General features: G+C 40.2%; 1 protein-coding gene across 1 annotated transcript in view; it reads right to left on the minus strand.

The window, feature by feature from the left end:
* Positions 1-25,352, minus strand: part of COL9A1 (collagen type IX alpha 1 chain) — a 90,887-nt gene extending 65,535 nt beyond the window's left edge. The window contains exons 1-8 of the mRNA XM_061428707.1: positions 25,339-25,352; positions 24,765-24,838; positions 23,546-23,623; positions 23,280-23,412; positions 16,788-17,184; positions 778-865; positions 585-689; positions 140-318 (exon numbers count right to left, since the gene is read on the minus strand). Coding sequence (XP_061284691.1) covers positions 140-318; positions 585-689; positions 778-865; positions 16,788-17,184; positions 23,280-23,412; positions 23,546-23,623; positions 24,765-24,838; positions 25,339-25,352 — 1,068 coding nt within the window. The remainder of the gene's footprint in view (positions 1-139; positions 319-584; positions 690-777; positions 866-16,787; positions 17,185-23,279; positions 23,413-23,545; positions 23,624-24,764; positions 24,839-25,338) is intronic.
* Between the last annotated feature and the right edge of the window lie 998 nt (positions 25,353-26,350).

Here is a 26,350-nt window from a genome sequence, read left to right on the forward strand (position 1 = left end):
CCCCCGCCTCGCCCTGCGAGCGCTTGGAAAACGCCAGGGCTTCTTGCCCCGGGCTTACCTGGTCGATGGTCTGGAGGAAAGAAGAGAAGACGGGGGAGACAGTGAGAATGCGGCCCCCCTAAACCCGCGCACAACTTACTTGAGCCGCGCACAAGCAGAGCCCGGACAGCAGCAGTCGCAGCCCGAGGGCCCCATGGCGCGACGCCGCCCAAGCCATGCCCGCCGAGCGCGCAGTGGCGCTTGTCCCCGCCAAGAGCGCCCCCGGGAGCCGGGGATGCGAGGGGGCGCCGGCCCAGGAGGCGTGAGTTCCTCCTGTTTATGAACGGCCCCGGAGAGGGTCCCGGGGATTGGAGGAGAGCTGGCAGGCCAAAGGACGGATAGAATGACAACAGTCCCCCTTAACCCTTTCCCCGCCTCCGCCCCACCCGTCCCTGGGGACCTCTCGAGGTTCCCAGAGTCTTCTCAGGTGGCCTGTGTGCCACCGAGGGCTTGAGTAGTCGACCGGCATTTTCCTGGAGAGAGGCTGGGGGGTGAGGGGTCCGGGGGCTGGGGAGGGTCGTAAGCCACCCAAGGGGGATCCATACCCCTTCCGCCGCCCTCCTCCCCGGCGCAAGTGGTTTCTACCCGCCAGACTGTGGGTGGGACCCGCGCTTCTTCAATATCTGGCCTGTGCAGCAAAAGCCTGAACTCTTAGACAAACAGTGAAGACGGGGAGAGTTTGCGGCGGTGTAGAGAGGTAAGCTGGCTGCAAGTGGTCTTTGCAGGTAGTCTAGGGACTCACCGTGATCCTGGCTGGCAGCTCATTGCAAGTTTCTCTCCTGGGTCGCAGGGGGTCACAGTGGATTAGCATCCATTGAAGTTCAAACTGGAGGAAGACAGCAGCCAGTCAGTTAGGTCTCTTTGGAGAACAAAAGTGGGTCATTTAAAAGGGAGATGCGATGGTAAATGTGGTCCAACTGTTGAGTCAGGTCATCAATTCATCTCAGCGGACTAGGACTCTTGTTCCTTTTCTTTCTTTTTTTTTTTTCTTGTTCCTTGAATACAGTTTTTCCAGGAGGAATGGGCTGGAAATCCTTCCCACGTTTCTCCCATCATTGGATGTAGATGACTTAGCTCTGCATTGCTCCAGCAGAGCCCTAGGCAGGAAACCCACCAGGGATATTTACTTCCTATTTCTGTTCCCACCACAACCATCAAGAGGTAGATTCTATTAAAATAAGTCTCAGAGAGAAGCGGTAACTGTTCTAGGCACAAGCCAATAAATGTCAGAGTCTGGATGGGAACCGAGGCCTACTGAACTTCACAGAGGACATGTTCAATAAGATTTCTCTCAGGAAAAGATTAGAAACAGACAGCAAAGAGGTGGCACCAGGAATGAAATAGAAAAAGGGAACTTGGTCCCTGGGAGAATATACATGATAGATATTGGCCATGGGGTGTCTCTGCCTAAAATGCAAATAAGATCTAGAAGTGGGAGGAATGAGAGAAATCTAAGACTCAGAGAAAAAACAAGAAAATAAAAAATACTTGAACTTTGCATAATACTTACATTTTCATTGGTTGAAGAGAGATAAATTTCCTAGACAACTAAAAGTCAGGTGTCCTGAGAGCTTCTTACATTTTAGCAGGTGCTAAGGAAGAGAGAAAAGTAGGATAGGAAAGAAATAGAAAAAAGGAAGAATGGCCAGGTCTGAATCTGAAAGCCTCAAGCCAGAAGGTATAAAAAGATTGGTGTACCCAAGGGAAGTTTGAAAAGAATGAAAGATGAACTCCCTTCCCTTCTACCCACAGAGGAAGGGAAAGTTAAACAAAAGGAGGCTTTTCATTTTATAAAGGGGTGAAAATAAGACATGAAGCTTTGACGTTCCCACGCTTATGCCCCTTCTCACATGATTCTAATTGCCCTGGAGTTCTCCTCTTCCTGTTTTTCTTGTTTCCCTCAACCCTCCCATGCCTTTTCTCCAGAAAATGTGGACAACTAGGAAAATGAATTAATTGGGATGAAAAGAAAGCTAAATCAAGACATATTTTGAGATGGAAAGGTATCTAAAAATTGTATGAAAACGATGACAGATCAGCATACACAGTTGTGTATTCTTGATGTGAATTATTTTACAATAGCATATTGACATCCTACAAAGGAACTGTGTTCCAAACCACACAGTATCCTGCAGCTAAGGAATCACTTTAATTAAACACTTTATTTTTAATCAGAATAGTCTTGTTTGCTTGGGAGGGATTTTATTTTGGTTCTGTTCTAAACTGCAGTGGAAGCTTTAAAAGGAAGATAAAAGAAAGAATGGACCAGCCTTTCCCTTAATGATTGCTAAACATGAGGCACCACCTCCAACAGCTCTTGGAGGCCAGCCATATATGGGTAAAGGGGCTCAGAGAGGTTAAATCATTTGCCACAGGTCACATAGCTAGTAAATGTCAGAACTGGAATTCCAAATGTGCCTGACTTGAAAATAAAGTCAGCCTCCCGGGAGAACACATCCTATCTCCAGAATGAAGTATGATTTTTCAAGCAGGTAACCCCAGCACTTAGTGATTGAACATTTGCATTAAAGATGAATAGAAAAGACAGATCTAGAAATAAAAACTGCATGAATTTGTTTTCAACAGGTACTAGAAAACTTCAGAACTAGACTAAGAAATTTCCATAAGACAAAAAAATTCCCTATTTGCATGCTTCTTATAGAAATATATCCAGAAACAAAATTTCTGCTGTTGCTCCTCAAATTAGCGGCTGCTTCTATAGGCAGTTACATATTCACGTGTATGACAAAATATGACATATAAGAAACATGATTTTTCTTCCTTAATGACCAGATAAGTATTTTACCAAAATAAGAAAAGGTGTCTCCCCATCCCTAACTCTCAAAATAGAAGAGACCACTCATACTATGTTATTCACTAAGTCCTTCGGAAATTGATACCAAACCGGCATTCACTGTATGCATGTGATATTTTGATTCTCAAAAATAATTCATACCTTACACACCTTGAGAAAGTTTAATTATATGACTAACCAGGAAATCTATATCCTTTATACAGATAGTTCATTTAAGTTACTTCTTGCAAATGCAAAATAATTCATTAAGCTATTTTCTCAGAAGTGTAATCCTCTCTGGATAAATGGGTACAGCTGTGTAAGTATGCCCGGGGCAGTTGTGATGCAGGATAAAAGGGAATGAAATGGAATTCATCTGTGAATACAGGCAGGTTGTGACAGAGTGCCAGCCAGGTCAGAGGTTTCTGAACACATCTCTGCTTCCACATAACCACCACCTACGCACTATACAATAACTGTTTGGGGGCATGCAATATTAATTCCAATTTCCATGTTAATTATTTTGAAGGCAGATTGGCAGAGTGTCCTGGTAAAAGTCACTTTCATTATACATCTAAAATGTTGATTTCCACACATCTCATTTTCAAACCTGCAATCATTCTTCTCTTTGAATACCCATGGACGAGACAGCAAAAGAGACACTGATGTATAGAACAGTCTTACGGACTCTGTGGGAGAGGGAGAGGGTGGGAAGATTTGGGAGAATGGCAATGAAACATGTAAAATATCATGTAGGAAACGAGTTGCCAGTCCAGGTTCGCTGGGACGGCCCAGAGGGATGGTATGGGGAGGGAGGAGGGAGGACGGTTCGGGATGGGGAACACATGTATACCTGTGGCGGATTCATTTTGATATTTGGCAAAACTAATACAAGTATGTAAAGTTTAAAAATAAAATAAAATTAGAAAATAAAAATAAAAATAAAGAAATATGTGTGATAAATATTTTAATTTAGTCTTTTACTTTTGAAGTCCCAGTAGAAGCCAAGCACTAAAGAAACATTCTAGAGAAACCACAGATATGTTCCTTTCCACAATGGAATTACAGTATGTGACACTTGAGAAAAAATTCTAGAAGAGAAATAAAAAGTAAAATGTTTTTTATAAATCTGTTAAGCAGAACATAAAGTGCCCTAGGCCAACCTATCTTTCTCAACATAAAATTTTTCTGCATTGTTTCAAGAAAAATAATTGTGTGAGTGTAAGCTACCTTACACCAGCCCAAATTCATCATTACCCAATTCTTTTCCATAAAAGGTGTAATTCGATCCCCTAAGCTAGAGTAGGGTCCAGAGGACAACACATTAAAACATGGAATTTTGGCCCCAACTCTTAACTCATTAGGGCTAGAGATTTTTACTTATTTTTCTAGGCTATCAATAAATATTAATAAAGTACTTAGGCCTTTCATAAAAATTAAATAAAAACTAATAGCAGACAACTATCTTTTCCTCCTGAAAGAGAATTCTAATGACAAACTATGGGACTTAGCTCAATATTAAGGAGAATGGAACAAGGCTTAATTTTTTTTGCAAACTGAATTATTGAATTTTATATACAATGCCTAAAACCTAGCTCTTCAAAGATAAATTCTTAAACATGAGATATGTTTCATTTGTCTGCTGCTGCTGCTGCTAAGTTGCTTCAGTCGTGTCTGACTCTGTGCGACCCCATAGACGGCAGCCCACCAGGCTCCCCTGTCCCTGGGATTCTCCAGGCAAGAACACTGGAGTGGGTTGCCATTTCCTTCTCCAATGCATGAAAGTGAAACGTGAAAGTGAAGTCGCTCAGTCGTGTCCGACTCTTCTCGACCCCATGGACTGCAGCCTACCAGGCTCCTCTGTCTACAGGATTTTCCAGGCAAGAGTACTGGAGTGGGTTGCCATTTCCTTCTAGACAGTACAAAAAAGGTTTGGAAAAATTACTTGAATTCACAGATTTCATGCTTCTTTTTAGTTAATGAAGAAATGTTGGTTTCTGCCATCATGAGGGAACTCCTCTAGGTGAAGCTTCCTGGCAACTGAGCAGGAGGCTCTGAGTTGCCACGAAATTGAAAAATCCCCCTAAGTCTATGTAGACTAGGCCGTGCAGTTCCAGACATAGTGCTGGAACGTGGTTAAATATGTTTTACATTTGCTCATTTTTAACTCAACATATCTTCATATAACACATTCATATGCTTCACATTCTTCATTATGGAAGACACAAAAACATTTAGTCTATAGGACACTAACTAAGCTGAAAAACGCTTTGACAATAAATACAAAGATGAGAAAGACATATTTCTGGCTAAAGCCATCAACAAGGGGGGGTCATATAATCTGGAATACTTGAGTAGGGACCTAAAGAGCATGTAAGGTTTTCCTAAGCAGAGATCAGGAAGGTGAAGGAGGTGACAATAATTAGGCACAAGGAAAGTTACGCAGAGAGAAGGGACAGACTCGCTGTAGCAAAGAATTTTCCCCCTTGAATTCTAAGGAAAATAATTTGAATATTATTGAGTAGATAATTACAGGATTGTCATCAAAGATTTTTTGCTATAGGGATGAGATGAGGGAAGTGAAGTCGCTCAGTCATGTCCGACTCTTTTCGACCCCATGGACTGTAGCCTGCAAGGCTCCTCTGTCCTTGGGATTTTTCAGGCAATAGTACTGGAGTGGATTGCCATAGAAGGGCATTTGAGGGAGATGATGTGGTAATAAATGCTGGTCCTTTGAGGCATAAGGCAGTTACCGTAGCAGAATAACAAGAAGAGTTACACTCTGAGTTCTGGCGAGGATCCTGCATATCCTCCTCTCGTGCCACATGCCCCTTCAGCTACCATCTTGTTTCCTTCTCCCCTTCATACAGAGCTCGAAAGAGTGGTCTATGTTCATTGCTTCCAATTCCTCTCCCTTCCATTCTCTCTTTAACCCTTTCTGACTGGGCTTTCACTCCCAATACTCCAGTGGATCTTTTCTCAAGATCAGCTCCATTGGTTTCTAAATCCAGTGGTTAACTCTAAGTCCTCATCTTATTTGACCCATCTACAGCATTTGAGTGAGCTGACCTTTCCATTCTCCCTGGAATACTATTTTCCACCAACTTTCCAAGTAGCACAATATCCTGGCTCTCTCCTCCACCACGGGCTGCTCGTATTGGTCTCTTTGACAGAATCATCCTCACCTCAGTAAATTCTAAATGTTGGTCGTTTGGGGCCTCAACTTTAGAGTCTCTCTATTACACTCAACTCTCATTTGGTCCATGGCTTTAAAAACATATAAACTTACAGCTCCCATAATTCTATTCCCAGCTGGACCTATCTCTTGAATTCCAGAACATATCTAACTACCTGCTCAGCATCTTCACTAAGGTATCAATCTCCTTATCAAACTTAGATATTCCAAATCAACACCTGATATTCTCACTAATACCTGCTCTTTCCCCACGGTTTTTTATGTCTCTATAAATGGAGACTCTATGCTTCCAATTACACCAAAAATATTGGAATTGTGCATGATTCTTTCTCTCTTACACATAAAATTTCATTTGCTTTACTCCAAAAATATTATATCAGGATCTGATCACTTTGCACCACCTCCCTCACTACAGGCTTGTTCTAACCCCAGACCATCCCTGCCAGAACTATTGTAGTAGTCTCTTTAACAGCTCCTCTTAATAAACAAAATTGACAAATCTCTAACCAGGCTCACAAAGAAGAAAAGAGAGAAGACATAATTAAACAAAAAAGAAATGAAAAAGGAGACATAACAACCAATAACACAGAAATTCTAAAAGTTGTAAGAGTATTCTATGAACAGTTATTACCAACAAATAGAATCTAGAAGAAATGGACAAGTTCTAAAAACATAAGGCCTGACAAGATTAGGTCAAGAAGAAACAGATCATTTGAACAGATCTATCACTAGAAGTGAAATAGACTCTATAATAATAAAATACTCCAAGCAAACAAAAATCCAAGACCAGATGGCTTCACTGGGGAACGCTACCAAACATACAAAGAAGAACTTATACCTTCTCAAACTGTTCCAAGAAGTTAAAGAGGAGAGAACACTCCCAATCTCATTCTATGAGGCCACCATCACCCTGATGCAAAACCAGACAAAGATGCTACCAAAAAAGGAAATTACAGGCCATTTTTTGATGAATATATTTACAAAAACAAAATATTTTGTTTTCCTCAACAAAATATTAAAAAATCAAGTCCAACAATACATAAAAAAAATCATACGCCATGATCAAGTTGGATTTGTTCTAGGGTCACAAGGATGAGTCAACATACACAAATCAATCAGTGCAATGCACTACATTAACAAAACAAAGGATTAAAATAACACAATCATCTCAATAGAAGCAGAAAAGGCATTTGACAAAATTAAGCATCCATTCATGAAAAAAAATGTGTTTCAAATTTGGTACAGAGGGAACATATCTCAACATAATAAAGGCCATTTATGACAAGCTCACAGCCAACATAATACTCAAAAGCACAAAGTTGAAAGCCTTCCTATTGAATTCAGGAGCAAGTCAAGGATGACCACTCTCATGACTTCTATTCAACATATATTACTGGAAGCCCTAGCCACAGCAATCAGACTAGAAAAAGAAATAAAAGGTATCTGAGTAGGAAAGGAAGAAGCAAAACTGTCACTAGCTGCAGAGGACATGATACTCTGTATGCTGCTGCTGCTGCTGCTGCTACTACTGCTAAGTCACTTCAGTCCTGTCCGACTCTGTGCGACCCCAGAGACGGCAGCCCACCAGGCTCCCCCATCCCTGGGATTCTCCAGGCGAGAACACTGGAGTGGGTTGCCATTTCCTTCTCCAATGCATGAAGTGAAAAGTGAAAGTGAAGTCTCTCAGTCATGTCCGACTCTTAGCGACCTCATGGACTGCAGTCTACCAGGCTCCTCCATCCATGGGATTTTCCAGGCAAGAGTACTGGAGTGGGATGCCATTGCCTTCTCCGGATACTCTGTATAGAGAACCCTAAAGTCTCTACACAAAATCTATTAGAGTTAAGAAATGAATTCAGCAAGATAACAGGATATAAATTAATATACAGAAATCTTTTGTTTTTTACATTAATAATAAAATGTCTGAAAGAGGAAGTAAAAAAAAATCCTGTTTAAAATTGCATCAAAAGGAAAAATACCCAAGAATAAACTTAAACCAAGAAGGTGAAAGAGCTATACTCTTAAAATTATAAAACACTGATAAGGAAATTGAAGGTCATACAAAGAAATGGAAAGATATCCCAAGCTCTTGGATTGGAAGAATTAATATTGTTAAAATAGCCATACTACCCAAAGCAATCCACAGGTTTAATGCAATCCCTATCAAAATACCCATGACATTGTTCATGGAACTAAAACAAATAATCCTAAAATTTATACAGAACCATAAAAGACACAGAATTGCTAAGTCAGTCTTGAGAAAATAGAACAAAGTTGGAGATATAACCCATCCAGACTTCAGACTATATTACAAAGCTACAGTAATCAAAACGGCGTTGTATTGGCACAAAGACAAACACATAGCTCAGTGTAACAGAATAGTGAGCCTGGAAATAAACCAGTCAATAAGCTGTTAATCTACAACAAAGAATGTAAGAATGCGGTGGAGAAAGCACAGTATTTTCAACAAGCAGTGCTGGGAAAGTTGGACAGCCACATAAGCATCAATGAAATTATAATATTCCCTCATACCATATACCAAAAATCTTAAGATAGTTTAAAGACCTAAATATAATACCTGAAACCATAACATGGTTTCTCTAGAAGAGAAAATAAGCAAAATATTCTTTGACAAAAAATCATAACAATATTTGCTTAGATCAGCCTCCCAAGGCAAAAGAAAACAAGTGGGACCTAATCAAACTTACAAGCTTTTGCACAGAAAGGAAACCACCAACATAAAATGAAAAGACAACCTAGAAATTGGGAAAGAACATTGGCAAAGACTGCAACTTACAAGAGATTAATATCCAAAATATACAAACAGTTCATGTAACTCAATATGGAAAAAACAAGCAATCCAATCAAAAAATGAGTTGGTCTACTCAGGTCTTCTAACATTTTTCCAAAGAAAACACACAGATGGCCAACAGGCACAGGAAAAGATGCTCAATGCCACTAATTATTCCGATCAGATTAGATCAGATCACGCCAGGCCTCCCTGTCCATCACCAACTCCCAGAGTTCACCCAGACTCATGTCCATCGAGCCAATGATGCCATCCAGCCATCTCATCCTCTGTCGTCCCCTTCTCCACTTGCCCCCAATCCCTCCCAGCATCAGAGTCTTTTCCAATGAGTCAACTCTTCACATGAGATGGCCAAAGTACTGGAGTTTCAGCTTCAGCATCATTCCTTCCAAAGAAATCCCAGGGCTGATCTCCTTCAGAATGGACTGGTTGGATCTCCTTGCAGTCCAAGGGACTCTCAAGAGTCTTCTCCAACACCACAGTTCAAAAGCATCAATTCTTTGGCACTCAGCCTTCTTCACAGTCCAACTCTCACATCCATACATGACCACAGGAAGAACCATAGCCTTGACTAGATGAACCTTTGTTGGCAAAGTAATGTCTCTGCTTTTGAATATGCTATCTAGGTTGGTCATAACTTTCCTTCCAAGGAGTAAGCATCTTTTAATTTCATGGCTGCAGTCACGATCTGCAGTGATTTTGGAGCCCAGAAAAATAAAGTCTGACACTAATTATTAGGGAAATGCAAATCAAAACTGCAATTAGATATCACTTCACACTGGTCAGAATGACCATCACCAACCAAAAAGTCTACAAGTAATATATGCTGGGTAAGGTGTGCAGAAAAGAGAATTCTTCTACATTGTTAGTAGGAATGTAAAGTGGCTCAGTCACTGAGGAAAACAGTATGGAGTTTCCTTTGAAAAAGCAAAAATAGACCTACCATATGATCCAGCAATCCCACTCCTGGGTATATACCCAGAAAAAAAATGTAAAGCCAATGTTCCTAGCAGCACTATTTACAATAGCCAAGATGTGGAAACAATTCAAACGCCCATCAACAGACAATTGGCTTAAGAAGATGTGGTACACACACACACACAATAGAATTTTAGCCACAAAAAAAGAATAAAATTTTGCATTTGCATCAACATGAATGGGCCTACAGAATGTTATGCTTTAGAAGTAAGTCAGACAGAGAAAGACAAATATAGCTTTTATGTGGAATCTAAAAAATAATACAAGTGAAAGTGAAAGTTGCTCAGTTGTGTCCAACTCTTTGCAGCCCCATGGACTATATAGTCCATGGAGTTCTCCAGGCCAGAATACTGGAGCGGGTAGCCTGTCCCTTCTCCAGCGAATCTCCCCAACCCAGGAATCAAACTGGGGTCTCTTGCATTGCAGGTGGATTCTTTACCAACTGAGGTATCAGGAAAGCCCACAAACTACTATACATAGAGTAGATAAGCAACAAGGATTTACGATACAGCACAGGGAATTACATTCAACATCTCATAATAACCTATAGAGGAAAAAAAACTATCTCAAAAAAGACCGACTCATTATACTGCAGCCTTGAAACTAATGCAAATCAACTATACTTCAAAAAAAGGGTCTCCTCCTAAGAAGCCCCTAAATGCCCTGTCCTTTTCTCCCCCTACAATACGTTGTCAAAATTCAGCCAAAGAGATGTTTTAAAAAGAAGAAAACATGTCGTTTATCTATTTGAAATCATCTGCCAGCTCTCCATCTCACACGTGGCCAGAAAGCCGGCATGTTGACCTGCTCCCCACTCTCGTGTCTGGTCCCTCTCCAGCCTCAGGGCCGGCTTCTCTCCATCTCATCCCAGACACGCTGGTGTCCAGGCTTGCTTCAGACACAGAGGACAAAGCCAACACCAGCCAACACATTCCCTCTTCTTGAAATCCTCCTCCCCTAGACCACATATATATGCTCACTCCCCCAGCTTCTTCAGGTTTCTACTAAATGGTTTTTTTTTTCCCCCTCAAGGAGGTCCTCTCTCCAAGCACTCCAATTTTCTTCTTTTTTCTCCATAGCATTTATGACCACCTGGTGATAATATAAATCTACTCATTTACTCACCTGTCTCTGTCTCCTCTCCCTAGGATGAGTGCAAGCACCACTGTAGCTTCAATTTCTGCCTATAACTTAGCAGATGTTTAATAAGTAGTTGTTGAATATTAAATGTACACATAGATATTGATAAAAAATGAAGAAAGAATTGATAGTATTTGCCTTCTGGTTTGATTACAGCTTAGGGAAAGCCTCTTCCCCTGCCTGGGTTTCAAGTCTTTCAAGTATAAACTGAGAGGTTTGAACTACATAGACTTAGTTTTGTATATCTTTGAAAGACCAGGATTCTATGGAAACCAGGTTGTAACCTAAGAAACTAACCACACAGAGACTGACATGAAGGGAAGTAAAAATGCCATTGAATTAATCTCTTGCCTTCGAGCCACCCGGAAGACATGACAAAGATTTCTGTATGTTCTTAGCCTGTGTACATTTTAAGAAAAATAGAAATACTAATAACACTGATTGTTCTCAGTTGCAACAGTCTGGGCATAGCTGAGGCCAATAAAAATTTTCATATTTTCAATTTTCCATTGAAAGCAAGTTTGGCCATCATTTAGGTTTTACTCTAGTTATCCTTAGCACCTGCGCCCATCATGGCTTCTCCTCTGCAAGCAGCTGTTTTTTCTGTGTGTTCCTCTTGTTTCATTGCCACCTAGTGGAAAATCTAGCTGATGTTGTTAATGTGGTCTACAGTGTAGCAGGCTTCATCTCGAAAAACTTGACAGCATTCAAAAATATTCTCATCAAATCACAACACCAAAGAGTTATAAAAAGTATTTTGATGTTGAAGCTGAAACTCCAATACTTTGGCCACCTGACGTGAAGAGCTGACTCGTTTGAAAAGACCCTGATGTTTGAAAAGATTGAAGGCGGGAGGAGAAGGGAACGACAGAGAATGAGGTGGCTGGATGGCATCACTGACTCAATGGACATGAGTTTGGGTGGACTCTGGGAGTTGCTGATGGACAGGGAGGCCTGGCGTGCTGCAGTCCATGGGGTCGCAAAGAGTCGGACACGACCGAGTGACTCGACTGAACTGAACTGATGGACATGTACAGGTAACAGTATCATTTCTCTTGCATTTAATACTTTCAATTGAAAGAGGATTTTTAAAAAGTACCTGTCAAAAGCAACATAATAAGAAAACTTAATAGCTTAGATATTTTGTACAGTAGATATCATGCATTTCTTAAATCACTAAAAACATAACTTTCCGATAATATTTTCAAACACCAGAAATGATATTAATCACAACCTCATAGTTTATCTTTCCCATGTTATCATTCATGAAGCTCTGTTTGTTTTTACAGTTGGGAAGTTAGTATGATTTAATTCTGTGGGGTAGAGAGAAGGATGTGGCTTCTGCATCACGAGTTTTGCTAATCATATTTTCTCTGAATTTAACAAAAGTAACGTAGTGCAACCCATTTGAAATATACTTTTAAAAGCATTGTACCTGTCTGATTAATCATGTTTTCTGCACTGGTTTATTCAAAACATGCATAAGATAAAGGATTTGAATCATGTATTTATAAAGCCATATATACTTTCATCCTTTGGGCTTTCATCATTTGGGCTTTCAAATAAGCCCAAACCCCTAGTGCACATCCTGAAAAGGTAGAAAGGCTAACTTTGTTTTCTAATAGAGCTGTGCCAAATAACTCTCCTGGGCAATCTTGCTGACAAGAAACAATAAAGAACCTGCCATAAAATCACATGCTTTTATGGTATGATGCCAGGAAACTGAGCTTTGCAGCGAAATAAATGGCACCAACCTAAAATATGGGCACAAAGGCAAATAGAAAATATGGAATTTATTGCTATGAAATCAAACTAACCATGTATTATAGCAGTACATTGGGAAAAATATAAATGCTCTGAGCCCACTAAATAACCATGAATGATGTGAAGGCGTTTGAGTTGTTGTGCATGTGAACAGCTGTCTTGAAACCTCCTGAAATTGGTTCCCTTTTCCAATTTAGAAAAGAGAAAGAGACAAAAGTTGGGCTAGATTGGGAGAAATCACAAACAAGAGCAATATAAATGAGTCTCTTAGCTTCAGCGCTCCGTCAAATGTCATTTTCCACTGCATTTTCATTATGCAGTTCTGAGGGCTACCTTTTGACATCAATTAATACCTTTAGAAGGAATGTTTGCTTTTCTAAAGAAAATCAAGTGCTGATCCTGAAAAAAGTATTCAATTCATGTAGAGTGTCAAAGATTAGAAGGAATCCAATTTCATGAAGAAAAATGCAAAAATACTCTGCAACTTGTCGCTTTCATGCTATTAGCACATTTCATTTTAATTTAAAATTTCTCACAAGTAATACTGAATATTTGCTGTCTCCAATCAAGAGGGAAGTGCCCCAGCAGTTCATGTCTCCTACCCCTCCGAATACTCAGATAGCACCATTCAGGGTCTTCCAAGGGACCAGTAATTGCCAGCAACTTCAGATTACAGCCAAAGGGGGCAGATCACAGACCACAAACTAAAATAAAAACAAGAGTATAGGGACAACTCATGGGCGTTTGGGTTTGTCTGGAGACTCGCATGAGTATTTGACTATTAGTCTAGAAGAGTGAGGAGGAGTGAGGGGAAATCAATGAAGCTAGAAAAGAGGAGAGTTCATAAACACAGAAATTCCCATATGAGAGTCCCTTTCCCTAGAACACTGGATTTATCTCATCCTGGATAAGTCTGTTCACCCCCGAATTCCTCTCACAGGCCCCTCCCCTAGGAAACAGCCGTGGACTTGACTCCTGTGCCTGCCTGCCCTGATGTGAGTGAGGAGACTGTCCCTTCGTCCACTTTCCTGGTCCTAGTCGGGTTCCATTATCATTGCTCACCCGTCTCAGCCACTCACCCCTCAGGACCTGGGAGAAGGAGACCTGTGGCTTGCAGCCCGTGCGCCAGGATAGAGGCACACAGAGAGAGCTCACTAAGTGAGCACGAGTGCCACCGATGTCTGAGGACATGTTTCCACTGTGTGAACTTCCTTCTTTTAGAAAAGAGTCTTATCTGTCCTGCAAAGAAGATTCTAAAAAACTTACGCAAATCACAAATACCTTCCAAAATGAAAATGATGATATCCTTTATAAAGAACGATATGTGGTTACACATATTTCTATTTTTCTCAAAAGGGAAATTAGTTGGCACAGAGAAAATAGGAAAGACTAGGAATTTTATGCCCAACACTGTTTCTCACAGGCCAAGAAATCTACGTGAGATTGTGTCTTCAACTGAAAAAATGGAGCTAATCCTATCTGTGCTTGCTGTCTTATGAAATTGTTGAAAGGATAAAGTTAAGTTAATGAGAGAAAAAAAAGCACTTCTAAAACTTTAAATTGGTATATTAGGGGTATTAAGATGCTAAAAAGGCATAAATAGGATTTACTTATGCAGAATCTTCTACTTCTTTGTCTTATACAGGGTAAAAATTGAGGAATACATTTTGGTGACAACTTTGGGCTTCCCAAGTGGCTCAGATAGTAAACTGTCTGCCTGCAACGCAGGAGACCCAGGTTTGATCCCTGGGTCGGGAAGATCCCCTGGAGAAGGAAATGGCAACCCACTCCAGTATTCTGGCCTGGAAAATTCCATGGACGGAGGAGCTGGTAGGCTACAGTCCATGGGGTCACAAAGAGTCGGACACGACTGAGTGACTTCACTTTCACTTTTGAAGTTGAGATTGTCACTGCCTATCCTTGGGTGTAAGTAGGGTTTGGAGGGCCTATAACCTTGATCTATTTTAGTCACAACACCACATCATCAAATACGGGACTTAAATGCGACTTTAGGCTCAAGTCTCTTTTGTGGTTCCTTGTGATGGAGTCAGAATTCAGTATGAAAGGAAAAAATTGTTCATGCCTGTTGCAAACACTTTTAACATGGACAGAGTGCTGATTCTGAAAAGCTCCTTGGTGGACCAAAAGCAAACGTAACTCCAGCTGCCAGGTATTTTGTTGCATTCCTGCACATGGCAGAATGAAATCACAGACAGCTGGTCCTAACTGTTCTCCACCATGATGTGAGACTATACTTGGCGGATAACCCACAGTTAGCTGTGACTGGCTAGACTATAACATAATTAATAAATACTACGACTTTACTGCTGTGGCCATTAGACAGCTTAATAGCTTCCTAGCATGTAGAGTTCAGAATTATAATGATGACATATTTTTTCAAGAACGGTGAATTAAATCAATTATACAAGTGCTTGATTGACATTCATCACAGTGAGGATGCATTCTAAAGTCTCCTTCCCCTCACTCATGGTCCAGAGTGACACAAACATGGCAGAGGCTGTGTTGTCTGAAGGCCACCCCAGTGCCATTGCAAAGATCTTGCTGCACAAAATTTCAAGAGGGCGCACCGGTGGTCCCATTGGCTTTCTAACCCAGCCACTTGAGGTGTGATAACTCATTAGCTGGAGAAATACGTGCTCGAGTGTCTACAAGCCAGAGCGGTAATGTGGCAGTTATAAATTGCTTCCTGTCCATCACAGAATATAGAAATTTCACACTACCCTTCACACTAATCACAATTCTTCCCTTGAAAATAGGTTACTTGAACAATTCCATTACTGAGATGCCCGCTAACCTTTCCTTCTTTGGAAAAGCATGCAGGAACCATTCAGAATCATTGTGTCACCCCCTACTACACTCCACGATATGAGTTCTGTGACTAGAATTTAACAACTCTGTACCAGAGAGAGAGCAGAGAGTGTAGAGGATCAAGCACTTATTTATTGAGCTCTAAATTCTTTAGTTTTTTCCAGAAGATCACTTGCCCTGTAAGATTTAGTTTTTAAATTTCTGTAATATTATATAATATCCTTTTAAAGGATAACTCAGTGCAAGTTTAACAATTCAAAATGATAGAACTATATGGTACTAGTTGGCACAAGTTTACATGTCTTTATGTAATCCCTTATCTTTATGTCCATAGGTCTCTACGGCAAAATCACAAACAGAGCTCTAAAATCCTTTGCTTTCATAATATGTCAAGCAAGACTTGACCACTTCTAAATAAAGAAATATTGTGCCATCTACTGGAGAAGGAAATGGCAACCCACTCCAGTGTTCTTGCCTGGAGAATCCCAGTGACGGGGGAGCCTGGTGGGCTGCCGTCTATGTGGTCGCAGAGTCGGACACGACTGAAGCAACTTAGCAGTACCATCTACATCATTTCTACATCTTCTGGGTCAGATATCATATGACTTCCTAACCTCACCTCTCACATGCTGCAATTACTATCTCTGCCCCCTCTATGCCCCCTCACACACATACTCACATTTTTACATGTACACTTCATCCAAACCATCCAGGCTCCTGATCTGTGAACATGGTTTATTTCCTTTCTATCTCTTTTTCCTTTCATTCTTTCACTCTCAGCTAGAATGCACTTTCTCCTCTTCTTTTACCAATTCAAATCTTTCCATGTCAAGCTCCATTGCTTCTGAGAAGAATGGGATTCTTGATTAACTAAATTTACCATTCATATTAACCTTACTTTGAATATGGCCATTGGTTATTTATACATAATATGTATCACACCAGTGTGGATTTTTGCAGGTTGCCTCAGAGGATTCTGGGTGCTCCAGGTGATCATGTAGCATCTTCCAAGTAGGCTTTCAGCTACTCGGGACCAGGAGCTGTCTACTCAACTGGCTCTGCTTCCCCATTCCATGCTACGCTCAAAAGAGGCATTAAAGACGTTTTAAAAAACTGATTGAAAAACCTTTTAAAAGTGAATAACTGCCCATCCAGGTGATTTTTAAAGATGCTGAGGTCTTAATTTTCACCATTCTGGATTCATCTTAATGTCCCTTAGTGTATGGCTGTATACTTACCGGAACAGAAACTTGAGGATTATCCACAAGTTTTCCCAGCACAGCAAAGCCATCAACATCGATTTGACCTCTTGGCTTTATAGGTAAGGACTCAATCCTGTTGCAGTCAACAAAAAGAGTCGCACTGCTCCTTTCCACGCCAATCATGATCTTATGCCACTGGGAATCGAACAAGGAGGGCAAATTCGAAAAGGCTGCAGTTTGGAGACTTCCATCCAGCCCCTTGTATGAAAATGAAACAGATTTTGTTTGGCCATTAATCTTCACGCCAACTTGCTCCTTCCCTGAGGAATCCTGAATCTGCCAAATGCTCCAGTGCTTTTCAAGTGTGCTTCCAGTCATCCGAAAAGTGGTTAGAAAGGAGTATTCTTCAGGCAGCCCATTGGGATATAAATGCCTGAGTAAAATTGTAAGACAGTAAATATAACTCTTGTTTTTTGTATTCAGGTGTATTACCATATTTCCTAATTATGCTATTTTAGATTCCAGACCTACGGAAACACCACAGTGTGAAATCCATGTGCTAGCTGTTCTTTCATGACTGTTCATAAAGACCTTTACTGAAGTCCATTCATGTGCATTAAAGTTCCATCTTAAAATACACAGTAAATACAAAACTCCCTCATAGCTAAGAAAGGTCCCCAAATGCCACATAATTTCAACAGTGTTACTATTTATGCTACCTAAAGAGCTACTGTTCAGCAATCCCACCTCAAAAACACATTCTGCCAAAAAACACATTCTTGCAAAGTTCTTGGCCACATTCTTCCACAAATGACAGAAGAGAACATTTGAAATCCAAATCAGCTGTACCAATTTACATGTTTAATTAAAGCAGGTTCTTAAAATTGTATTTTGATGTAACATGTTAAGATTATTTGTTATTTTCATAATTGGATCTTCTCCTCCCCAAATATAACCTAGACTCACATAAGCATTTTGAGTATCGGTCACTTGCAGATGTGAGATCAGTCCCTGCACACTGAGCATGTTTGTCTTTTCCAGGATCTTCAAAGTATGAAGTTAAAGTGACAGCTGGTTGCTTGTCAGTGGACATGGGACAAGGGAAATGTGACCAGTTCTTACTTCTCTATTGCAACCCAGTTGTTCCCCAATCTGCCAGTTAAAACGGTGGCCCCTTCCTAATTTACTGCGTTAAGTGGCAGCAATAAGACGTCACTGTCCCTCCTGCACCCTCCTCATCTTTGGAGGCAGCCGTCTGGAGCAGCATCAGCTACTTGGGTGGTCTTCTCTTGAAACCAAGCGGCTCAAAGCAGAAGACCACACTTTTAAAAATCAGGACCTAGTAAATGTAAATATCACCTTCACATCTCTATCTTCAAGATTGTATCATTCTACTTTCCTCCTCATAAGCATAGAGAAATTATTAAGCGAAGGATAAATCTTAGGAAAAGTGAAGTCGCTCAGTCATGTCCGACTCTTTGCAACCCCATGGACTGTAGCCTACCACGCTCCTCCGTCCATGGGATTTTCCAGGCAAGAGTACTGGAGTGGGTTGTCATTTCCTTCTCCAGAGGATCTTCCCAACCCAGGGACTGAACCCAGGTCTCCTGCATTGTAGGCAGACGCCTTATCATCTGAGCCACCAGGGAAGTTTAGGTAAACTAGATGCCAATTAATTTTGTTTGACATTGCTTAAAACAGTTATGGACCAGGACCCAAAGCCTCAGATAACCTTTCTTCAGATCATACTCCAGTTTATAGTCCTCGTCTGTGTAAAGAAGCCTTCCAAGTGGCTCAGACGGTAAAGCGTCTGTCTACAATGTGGGAGACTGGGGTTCGATCCCTGTGTTGGGAAGATCCCCTGGAGAAGGAAATGGCAATCCACTCCAGTACTATTTTCCAGTACTGGAAAATCCCACAGACAGAGGAGCCTGGTAGGCTACAGTCCATGGGGTCGCAAAGAGTTGGACATCACTAAGCAACTTCATTTTCACTTTTCACTTTCTGTGTAAAGAAGAAAAGATAAGAAGAAATATCTAAGTGGATAGTGGTTTATTTATTACAAACGAATATGGTGGTGGTCATGGTCATTTAGTCGCTAAATCATGTCTGACTCCTGCGACCCCATGGACGGTAGCCTGCCAGGCTCTTTTGTCCATGGGATTTTCCAGGCAAGAATACTGGAGTGGGTTGCCAATTCCTTCTCTGGGGGAATCTTTCCAACTCAGGGATCGAACCCAGGTCTCCTGCATTGCAGGCAGATTGTTTTCCCATTGAGCCACCTGGAAAGCCCCAACACATATAAATGTATTGTGTTGCCATATGTGCAATGCCAGTTACATTAAGATATATTGTTGGGGTCAGAAATTCCTAAACCAAAACATACCTCAGTTCCAAGAATATTTAGCTATAAGTGAAAATATTCAACTTGCTATGATTTTTTGTCTTTAGCTATAAAATTTTATCATCTTTATTATAGCATAAGCAAACATATAACTTCTTTCACTTCAAATATTTTTGCAAATCTTCAATAAAGTGGGTCAACTAAGTCAACAAATGTCATTGTTTTGTTAGTTTTACAAAACTAACAAAAACTGGAAAATTTCCTTTTGAGTACTCTTATCATCCAAGTACTTCTTTTAGCCATTGTTTTCTAACATGACTGGCTTTTATTCATAAGACTGGGTGGATTTCCTTTGCAGCTTTTATTTTTAACTGGTCACTGGTAATGCTTATTATTCTCTTTGAAAATCTTTCAATTCTCTACATATATTTTATATCTGTCATGTGCATGGGAGGTTTAAACATGTACACTTAAAAAGATTCACTTTGGAGCTAAAGAGGAAAAAACATATACAGCAACTATTTACTATCCTATGTTCCCCAGATGGGGATGTTTAACATACATATTTCAATATTTTTTAATATAAGTTATTTCCCTTAAGATTTTTCAGACTGTACCTATTCCAGAGAGCCCTCTAAACTAAGAGGTTCACTAATGACAGTTTAAGATACTGCTTACTGTGTAATTATAAAATCTTACAGAACATTATACATCTCATTTAACCAACTAAATTAGTTTAGAACTAGGAGATACATTTTTAAAGTTTTATTCAATGATGAAATTTGGCATTTTTGCAATTTAAATTACAGATATAGTCTTTTGAGTATTCTTTTCAATAATTGATGTGAATTTAACTGGATACTTAAAGAATTGGTGCAGGTAGTTAAAAATAGTTATTGTTGAGGTGTGAGGTTTTCCAAGAAAAAGGATAAACCCTAGTGTTTTGTCTCCTCTTACTTAAACCATTAATTTCCTAGGCTTTTAAAAAACTATATGTGTCACCTATTATTTGTTTAAAGATGTACTGGGGAAGGCTGTAGAGTTTCATCAGAGAAAACAACTCTATTTGTTTTGATTCTAGAAGTCACAGTAACTTCTTCACATGACTCCTTTGCAAAGACATTAGGAGGTTAACTGAGGGATGTCTCCCAATTTGTGCTTCATCAAATTTTTCCTGCTAAATAAGCAAAGAGATTATGTTGAAGGTAGGATATGATAAAATGTCTTCCTTTACTTCTGACTTGGTCAAGTTGTTTTCTTTTTTTTTTAATGGGAGGTTGTTGGGGTCACTAGAAAACCATTTATGGACATTAAATCAAGAGTATCCAACTCTCTCTCTCTCCATATATGTGAATATAATATGTGTGTATACAATATAATCAAGATTGTCATGTTATTAATCTTTCAAACTAAGTTAATGCATTAAAAGGAAAGAGGAGAAACATGATGAGAAGAGAAAACTCCTTTTAGTGTTCAGATTGGTTATATACGTACATGTACTTGTATGTACCTAAGACCATTTAAAAGTTCTCACAAGTCTAATTCATAGAACAGTTAGTCCCATTGTCTTTTTTGGATACTTAAGATTCTGTTCTTGAAAATATGCTATGCATGTCGATAAGCAAACTTGACAGCATACATAATTTAAAAGAGGCTGAATCTATAAATGATTAATTTCATTATGTTACAATCTGCACAGAATATCTTAAGAGGAGAATCATACAGTTTGAATAAAAGATAAGAAGTCCTTGGACCATGGAACATTTGTTTATGACTTTAACCCATGAAAAGCTAAAAATTGTATTTGTTGCTGCAAACAAACACAACATATCTGAAGCACGAGATGAGAATGTAAAACTCTTATGCCTAAAATAAAGAATTAAAAGCATCAAAATTATGTGGTTATGAATATTTTTAAAAATTGAAAAGATAAATAACCACAAATTATGATTCTATCATGTTAGCTCCATGCGCTATAATCTTCCTCCCACGAAGATCAGCCTATATTCTCCAGCACAGAAATCCCCTTAAAAGTCAAGATGGTCTACTGCATGCATGGTTTGAGAACAATTCCAGTTTCTGCCTTTTTAAAGCAGGACTGCTTGGACTTTCCTGGTGGCTCAGATGGTAAAGCATCTGCCTACAATTCAGGAGACCTGGGTTTGATCCCTGGGTTGGAAAGATCCCCTGGAGAAGGAAATGGCACCCCACTCCAGTACGATTGCCTGGAAAATCCCATGGACAGAGGAGCCTGGTAGGCTAAGTCCATGGGGTCGCAAAGAGTCGGACACAACTGAGCGACTTCATTTGGTTGGTGCAGGGCAACTTAAGAAGAAAGAGTCCACTAAGGAAAAGGCCGCATCAGCACCTCTGCCCTCTAGTGCTCTCCACTATTACAGCAACACTTCACCAATGCCCCTGTGCACCTGGCTCTCCTGGAGCCCTCTCAGTTTAGCAATATTTACTCTTCATGGCAACCAGTGGCATTGCTAGTGTTATTCCTAATTCTAACCTGCGGGAACTGGGTCAAAGACAGTTTAAGAAACTTGCCCAAGGGGATCCATCCATCTCAGCCCTGGTTCTCCTCCTTCCCTTTTTTTTTTCTCCTACTCTCTTCTTCTACTTCCTTCCTCCTTCTTCCTTAATACGTAAAACAAGAGCCTTTAGTCTTTGTGGGGACAGGGAGTCAGAATGATAGAGACTATGGGACATTAGTTGTAGCCTATGAAAAATATTTTGTGACCACTTTAGGTGCTTAAATAAAAACAAGAAAGACAAGCGGGAGGAAGGAAGGCTGCGTGGCCTCCACCTCTGAACTTAGAGTTAATGACAGTCCAGACACTACCTTAAATTTAGAGAAGAAAGGTCAGCATTAGGGTCTGGTGTCATGTTCAATTATTTTATTAAAGAAATAAAAACCAGAGTATTCTAAACTTATTTAAGAATACATCCAGCTCTTCTGTACGTGAAAAGAAAATATATGAAAAATCCAAATGTTAATCTTTCCAAAGGCAACTGGTTTCCAGGGTCACTATGGGGGGTAGTGGTTAAAGGCACAGCCCCTGAATCAACTCTGCCTGGATTTCAATCCTCTCAGCACCGCCTCACCCTGCGACGTTATGCAAGCAACTTCAACTCTCTGGCCTCAGTTTGCTCTTCCATGAAATATGGATAAAAATGTCCCCACCACAAAACTGTAATAAGGATGCTATTTAGTGTTGATTAGTAAATCTAGAAAAAGAGCTTATACAGTGTACTATTATTGTTTTATAAAATATAATATGTTCAAAACACGAATTTCTATATGCAATCTGGAACTATATCAGAATATTCTAATTTTACCAAAATTTTCATTATTATTAACACTTAGCATTTCTATGATATTCTTTTGCTGTTCTAATTAGTCATTATTTACCTTTACATCTTAGTTTCTATCGATGTCTTAATTTTCTTGTTCATATACTAAAGAAATCTTAACCACATTTTTTACCTAAAACATTCATTCAGCATCAACATCACATTTAAGGTATTTAGGTAATATAAAGCTGAAAACCCTGAAGCTCATTCATAACAATGTCATGACTCAATACCTACACATGCATTAAAACATCTTGGTTATAAATGATTTAAAGAAGAAAAAGCTTAGCTCCAGAGAAGGAGATACAGGATTTTTTAAAGTATTATCACTGCCATTGTTTCTCTTATCATTATTCTAGTTTTAGTTTTGTCTGGGTCCTGCCAGGAGCCAAGCATTGGATGTGTGGATCTATTTCAGCACCAGGATACTTGAACAGCTCCATTGTGAGCCTTCTAACCACTGGGTGGTTTCTAGTTAAATTTATGCTTAACCCCTGGCACTTTTCACAGAGGGTCCTTTCAGGCAAAAACCAGACAAATTATAGAAAAACAGAGAGCAAAGTAATAAGAACATGTCCTGAATCAATGTATAATAGTCTCAGTGATTTTTTTTCCTGGAATGGAAAGTAAATTACACACTGAAAACATGAAAAGCATTCACATATTTGGGCACTAAAGATAGGTAGGTAAATAAATTCCTTCATCTTTAAATAAAATCATGATCCAAGAAACATTGAGCTGGGAAAGACTCTCTAACATTGGATAGATTTTCATTTTTTAAACTGTGTTTGAAGCTAGTAACTAAATCAAGTATTTTTTTATATTACCTGGTTGGAATCCTGAAGTCTACATTATTTCCCAACTTGTAAGCCACCTGTAAGGCAGTTGATCCAACTACCCTCTGGATAGCCCTTCTGGATGCTGCTTTATCTATCTGGAACTGAGAAATCAAGTCAAATCCTACAGAAAGGGGACATAAGATAAAAGTAAAATGAGACTAGTTTCATTCCTCTCCAGAGCCTTTCCCAGTAAAAGATGTATCAGGTAGATTTGTAGAAAGCCTGCATTGTCAATATGATACACTGCTACTCACCTGGTAAATCATCTTGTCCAATCCTGACCTTTGGACAGAGTTCATTTTCACCATTGGAATTTGAATTAACAGGGAACCCTGCAAAGGAGATAGCATGTCATCTTCCCTCAACCCCTACAGAGATCACAGGAATATACCAATAATAATAAGAGCTGAGCAACGACTTAAAGTGCAATATTATACTAAACAGCTTCATGTCCAGTAGTATATTTGGCTTTAACTCTACAACTCTGTGATTATAATTTATTCATATTCAACCCATCCTGGGTTGAAGACACAAAGTTGCTTTAATAACGTGTGTTGGGGAAATGTTCCCTTTGGGGAAGTTTGGAATTTGTTCTTTTTGGAACCACATCTGCATGATGTTCTGAATGGCACAGTGTCAGAACCCTATTTGGTTTGGGCTAGAATATATTGCTTTAAGCACCACAAATTTTAGAGATCCCGAGAGAATCCAGAGCCAATTCAATGGTACTTCTGAAGAGTGGAGTTCTTAAGAATCTTTGTCAAGTAGAGGAAGGAGCTGAGGATTTCTCAGGATTCCCTAAGCCTACATAAACAGAGAGAATGTACTTGATTTCACTTGAGATCAAATAAGTGTTCCAACTAAAATAATACCAGCATCTTAGAATGGGGAAGAGTAGTGAGGAGAAGAAAAGAAATCATGTGAATTAAACCCTCAATCACAAGGAGGATGAAAAATCCTAGAATGAAATTTGGTGCTTCTTAGCAAGTAAAAGATTGTAGGGAGGGCCACTTTTTTCAACAACACAAAAGCCTTCTTGTAACTGTCCAAACCCAGTGTCCTTCTGAGACTCACCTGGTGACAGACACTTCCTAGATTTCAGAAAAAGCATTTTCCGGTTACATAGCTTTGGCCTGCAATTTCAGTCCATCAAACATACTCTTTACAGCTCATCTGACCTCAGATTATTGGCTTCTATCTATTCATCCATCCACCCATCCATCTAACATTACCAACCACCATCTGAACCAGGTAGGTGCTGGGCTAGACACAGGTTAGGCTTCCTGCCCAACTGTGGTCACAGCCAAGACTTCTCCATATGCAGCACTGAACACGGCCATAAAATACACCGACAGCCAAAGCAGGATTGAAGGAGGGTGTGAAGGACCCTGGCTGTCTCACTCAACCACAGACCTGCCTAGTCCTTTCAGGGAACAAGTAGTATTTTGAAATCGAGAAACTGGGACCTCTTACTTGGGCGACGCTTGACAGTCACTGATGCCCAGGTCCCCAGGAAACTGCATACAAAGAAGAGAACTGGAATTTTCCTAAAGAGGAGAGAAGAAAAATGTCTCAAACAGGAGTCCTTTCAGGTGGGGACTATGTCACGATTTTAAAAGTGGCACACCTGATGAATGCAGGTGACTGGTCCTCAGCCTAGTTTATTTTTTTTTTCCATTTTCTTTACTAAATTCAATTGAGAGAGTTCATGAATTCTCAGTTTCCCAACTCCTATTCTAAAATGATCACGAGACGACTGGCTTTCCCTGTCTCGCTTTCTCCATACCTACCCGTCTTGCTGTTTCTACCCTTCTATCTCTGTCTCTGCTTTCTTTTATCTTCCTTCTCTGCCTCTCCATTTTGGCGGCTGTCTCTCTTCTCTCTCGTTTTCACTCTTTTCTCCCTCTCTCGTCTCTCTCCATCTCCCTCCTCTCCCCTCCCTTCCCTCTCTCCTCCCCTGCTACCACTACTGTAAAAACACAGACTCCTGACTCTGAGCGCCCCCAGTCCAGTCTCCCCACCACTGCTTTCCATCTCAAAGTCTTACCATAAGCTCTTCATTTTCCCAACTGGCTTTCCTTCGTTGCCAACAGTCCCAATGAAGATGGGACTGTAGGGGAGTCAATACTCCCCAAGGCCCCTTCAGTGCCACCCCAGGGCTGAGTTCTGGGCCAGCCTTGGTCCCTCCTGCCCTTGTGAGGGCTAAAAGCAAAGGGAGTGGACCAGAGGCAACTGGTGCTACTTTAAGCCAAAGCAGAGGGAAGGGGTGGGGAGATGCCGCCCAGTAAGGCCAGGCCTAGTCAGGGGTGTGTCCCCAAAGCTAACGAGGTTATACTGAAGGAGGGACTTAGCAAGGGAACATTTGCTGAAAAGAAAAAAAAAAATCAGGATGTGGAGAAGTTCACAGGCAAGCTGCTATAAGGACACAGTGGAAACTTTGAGAACTGCTATAGGAATACAGTGGAAGCTTTTAGAGCAAAGTAGGGATGTGGGGGTTCACGGGGGCCCCGGTGCCCAGTCAACCTTGTTCTGAATCTCCGTTTGTTCTGACATGCTTCAGTTGTATGTCCTCCAGCAAATTAGTTAATACGTCTGTCACTCTGCTGCCTTAACTGCAAAACAAGTTGAAAATAGTTACCCCCAAATAGTTGTTTAGAGAATTAAACTGGATAGCAAGCAGAGTCTTGCACCTGGTTCAGGAGAACCATCATTATTCCCATCATCGTTATCATTGATGTTAATATTGAGTCATTGTTATTGAGTTAATATTTCACCACGTGTTCCCCTCTACTGAAAGTACTTGAAGCCTGATAACATTTAGTGTTCGTGACATTATAAGGTAAGACTAACATTATTCCCACTTTAGAGGTGAGACAACTGAGGCACAGAAAATGAAGTAACTTATAACTTCAAAGTTGCATGGCTAATTTACTCAACACTTGTGAGCTCTCTGCACTTGTTGGCTAGAGAGCCTGATAAAATCTCAAGCCTCAGGTCTTATTTCTTCCTAAACTCTATGGTAACAATACGAGTTGAGCAGAATATTCTTGAAAATCAGT

The sequence above is a fragment of the Bos javanicus genome, chromosome 9 (assembly GCF_032452875.1).
Source record: "Bos javanicus breed banteng chromosome 9, ARS-OSU_banteng_1.0, whole genome shotgun sequence".
In the NCBI taxonomy this organism is placed as follows: Eukaryota; Metazoa; Chordata; class Mammalia; order Artiodactyla; family Bovidae; genus Bos; species Bos javanicus.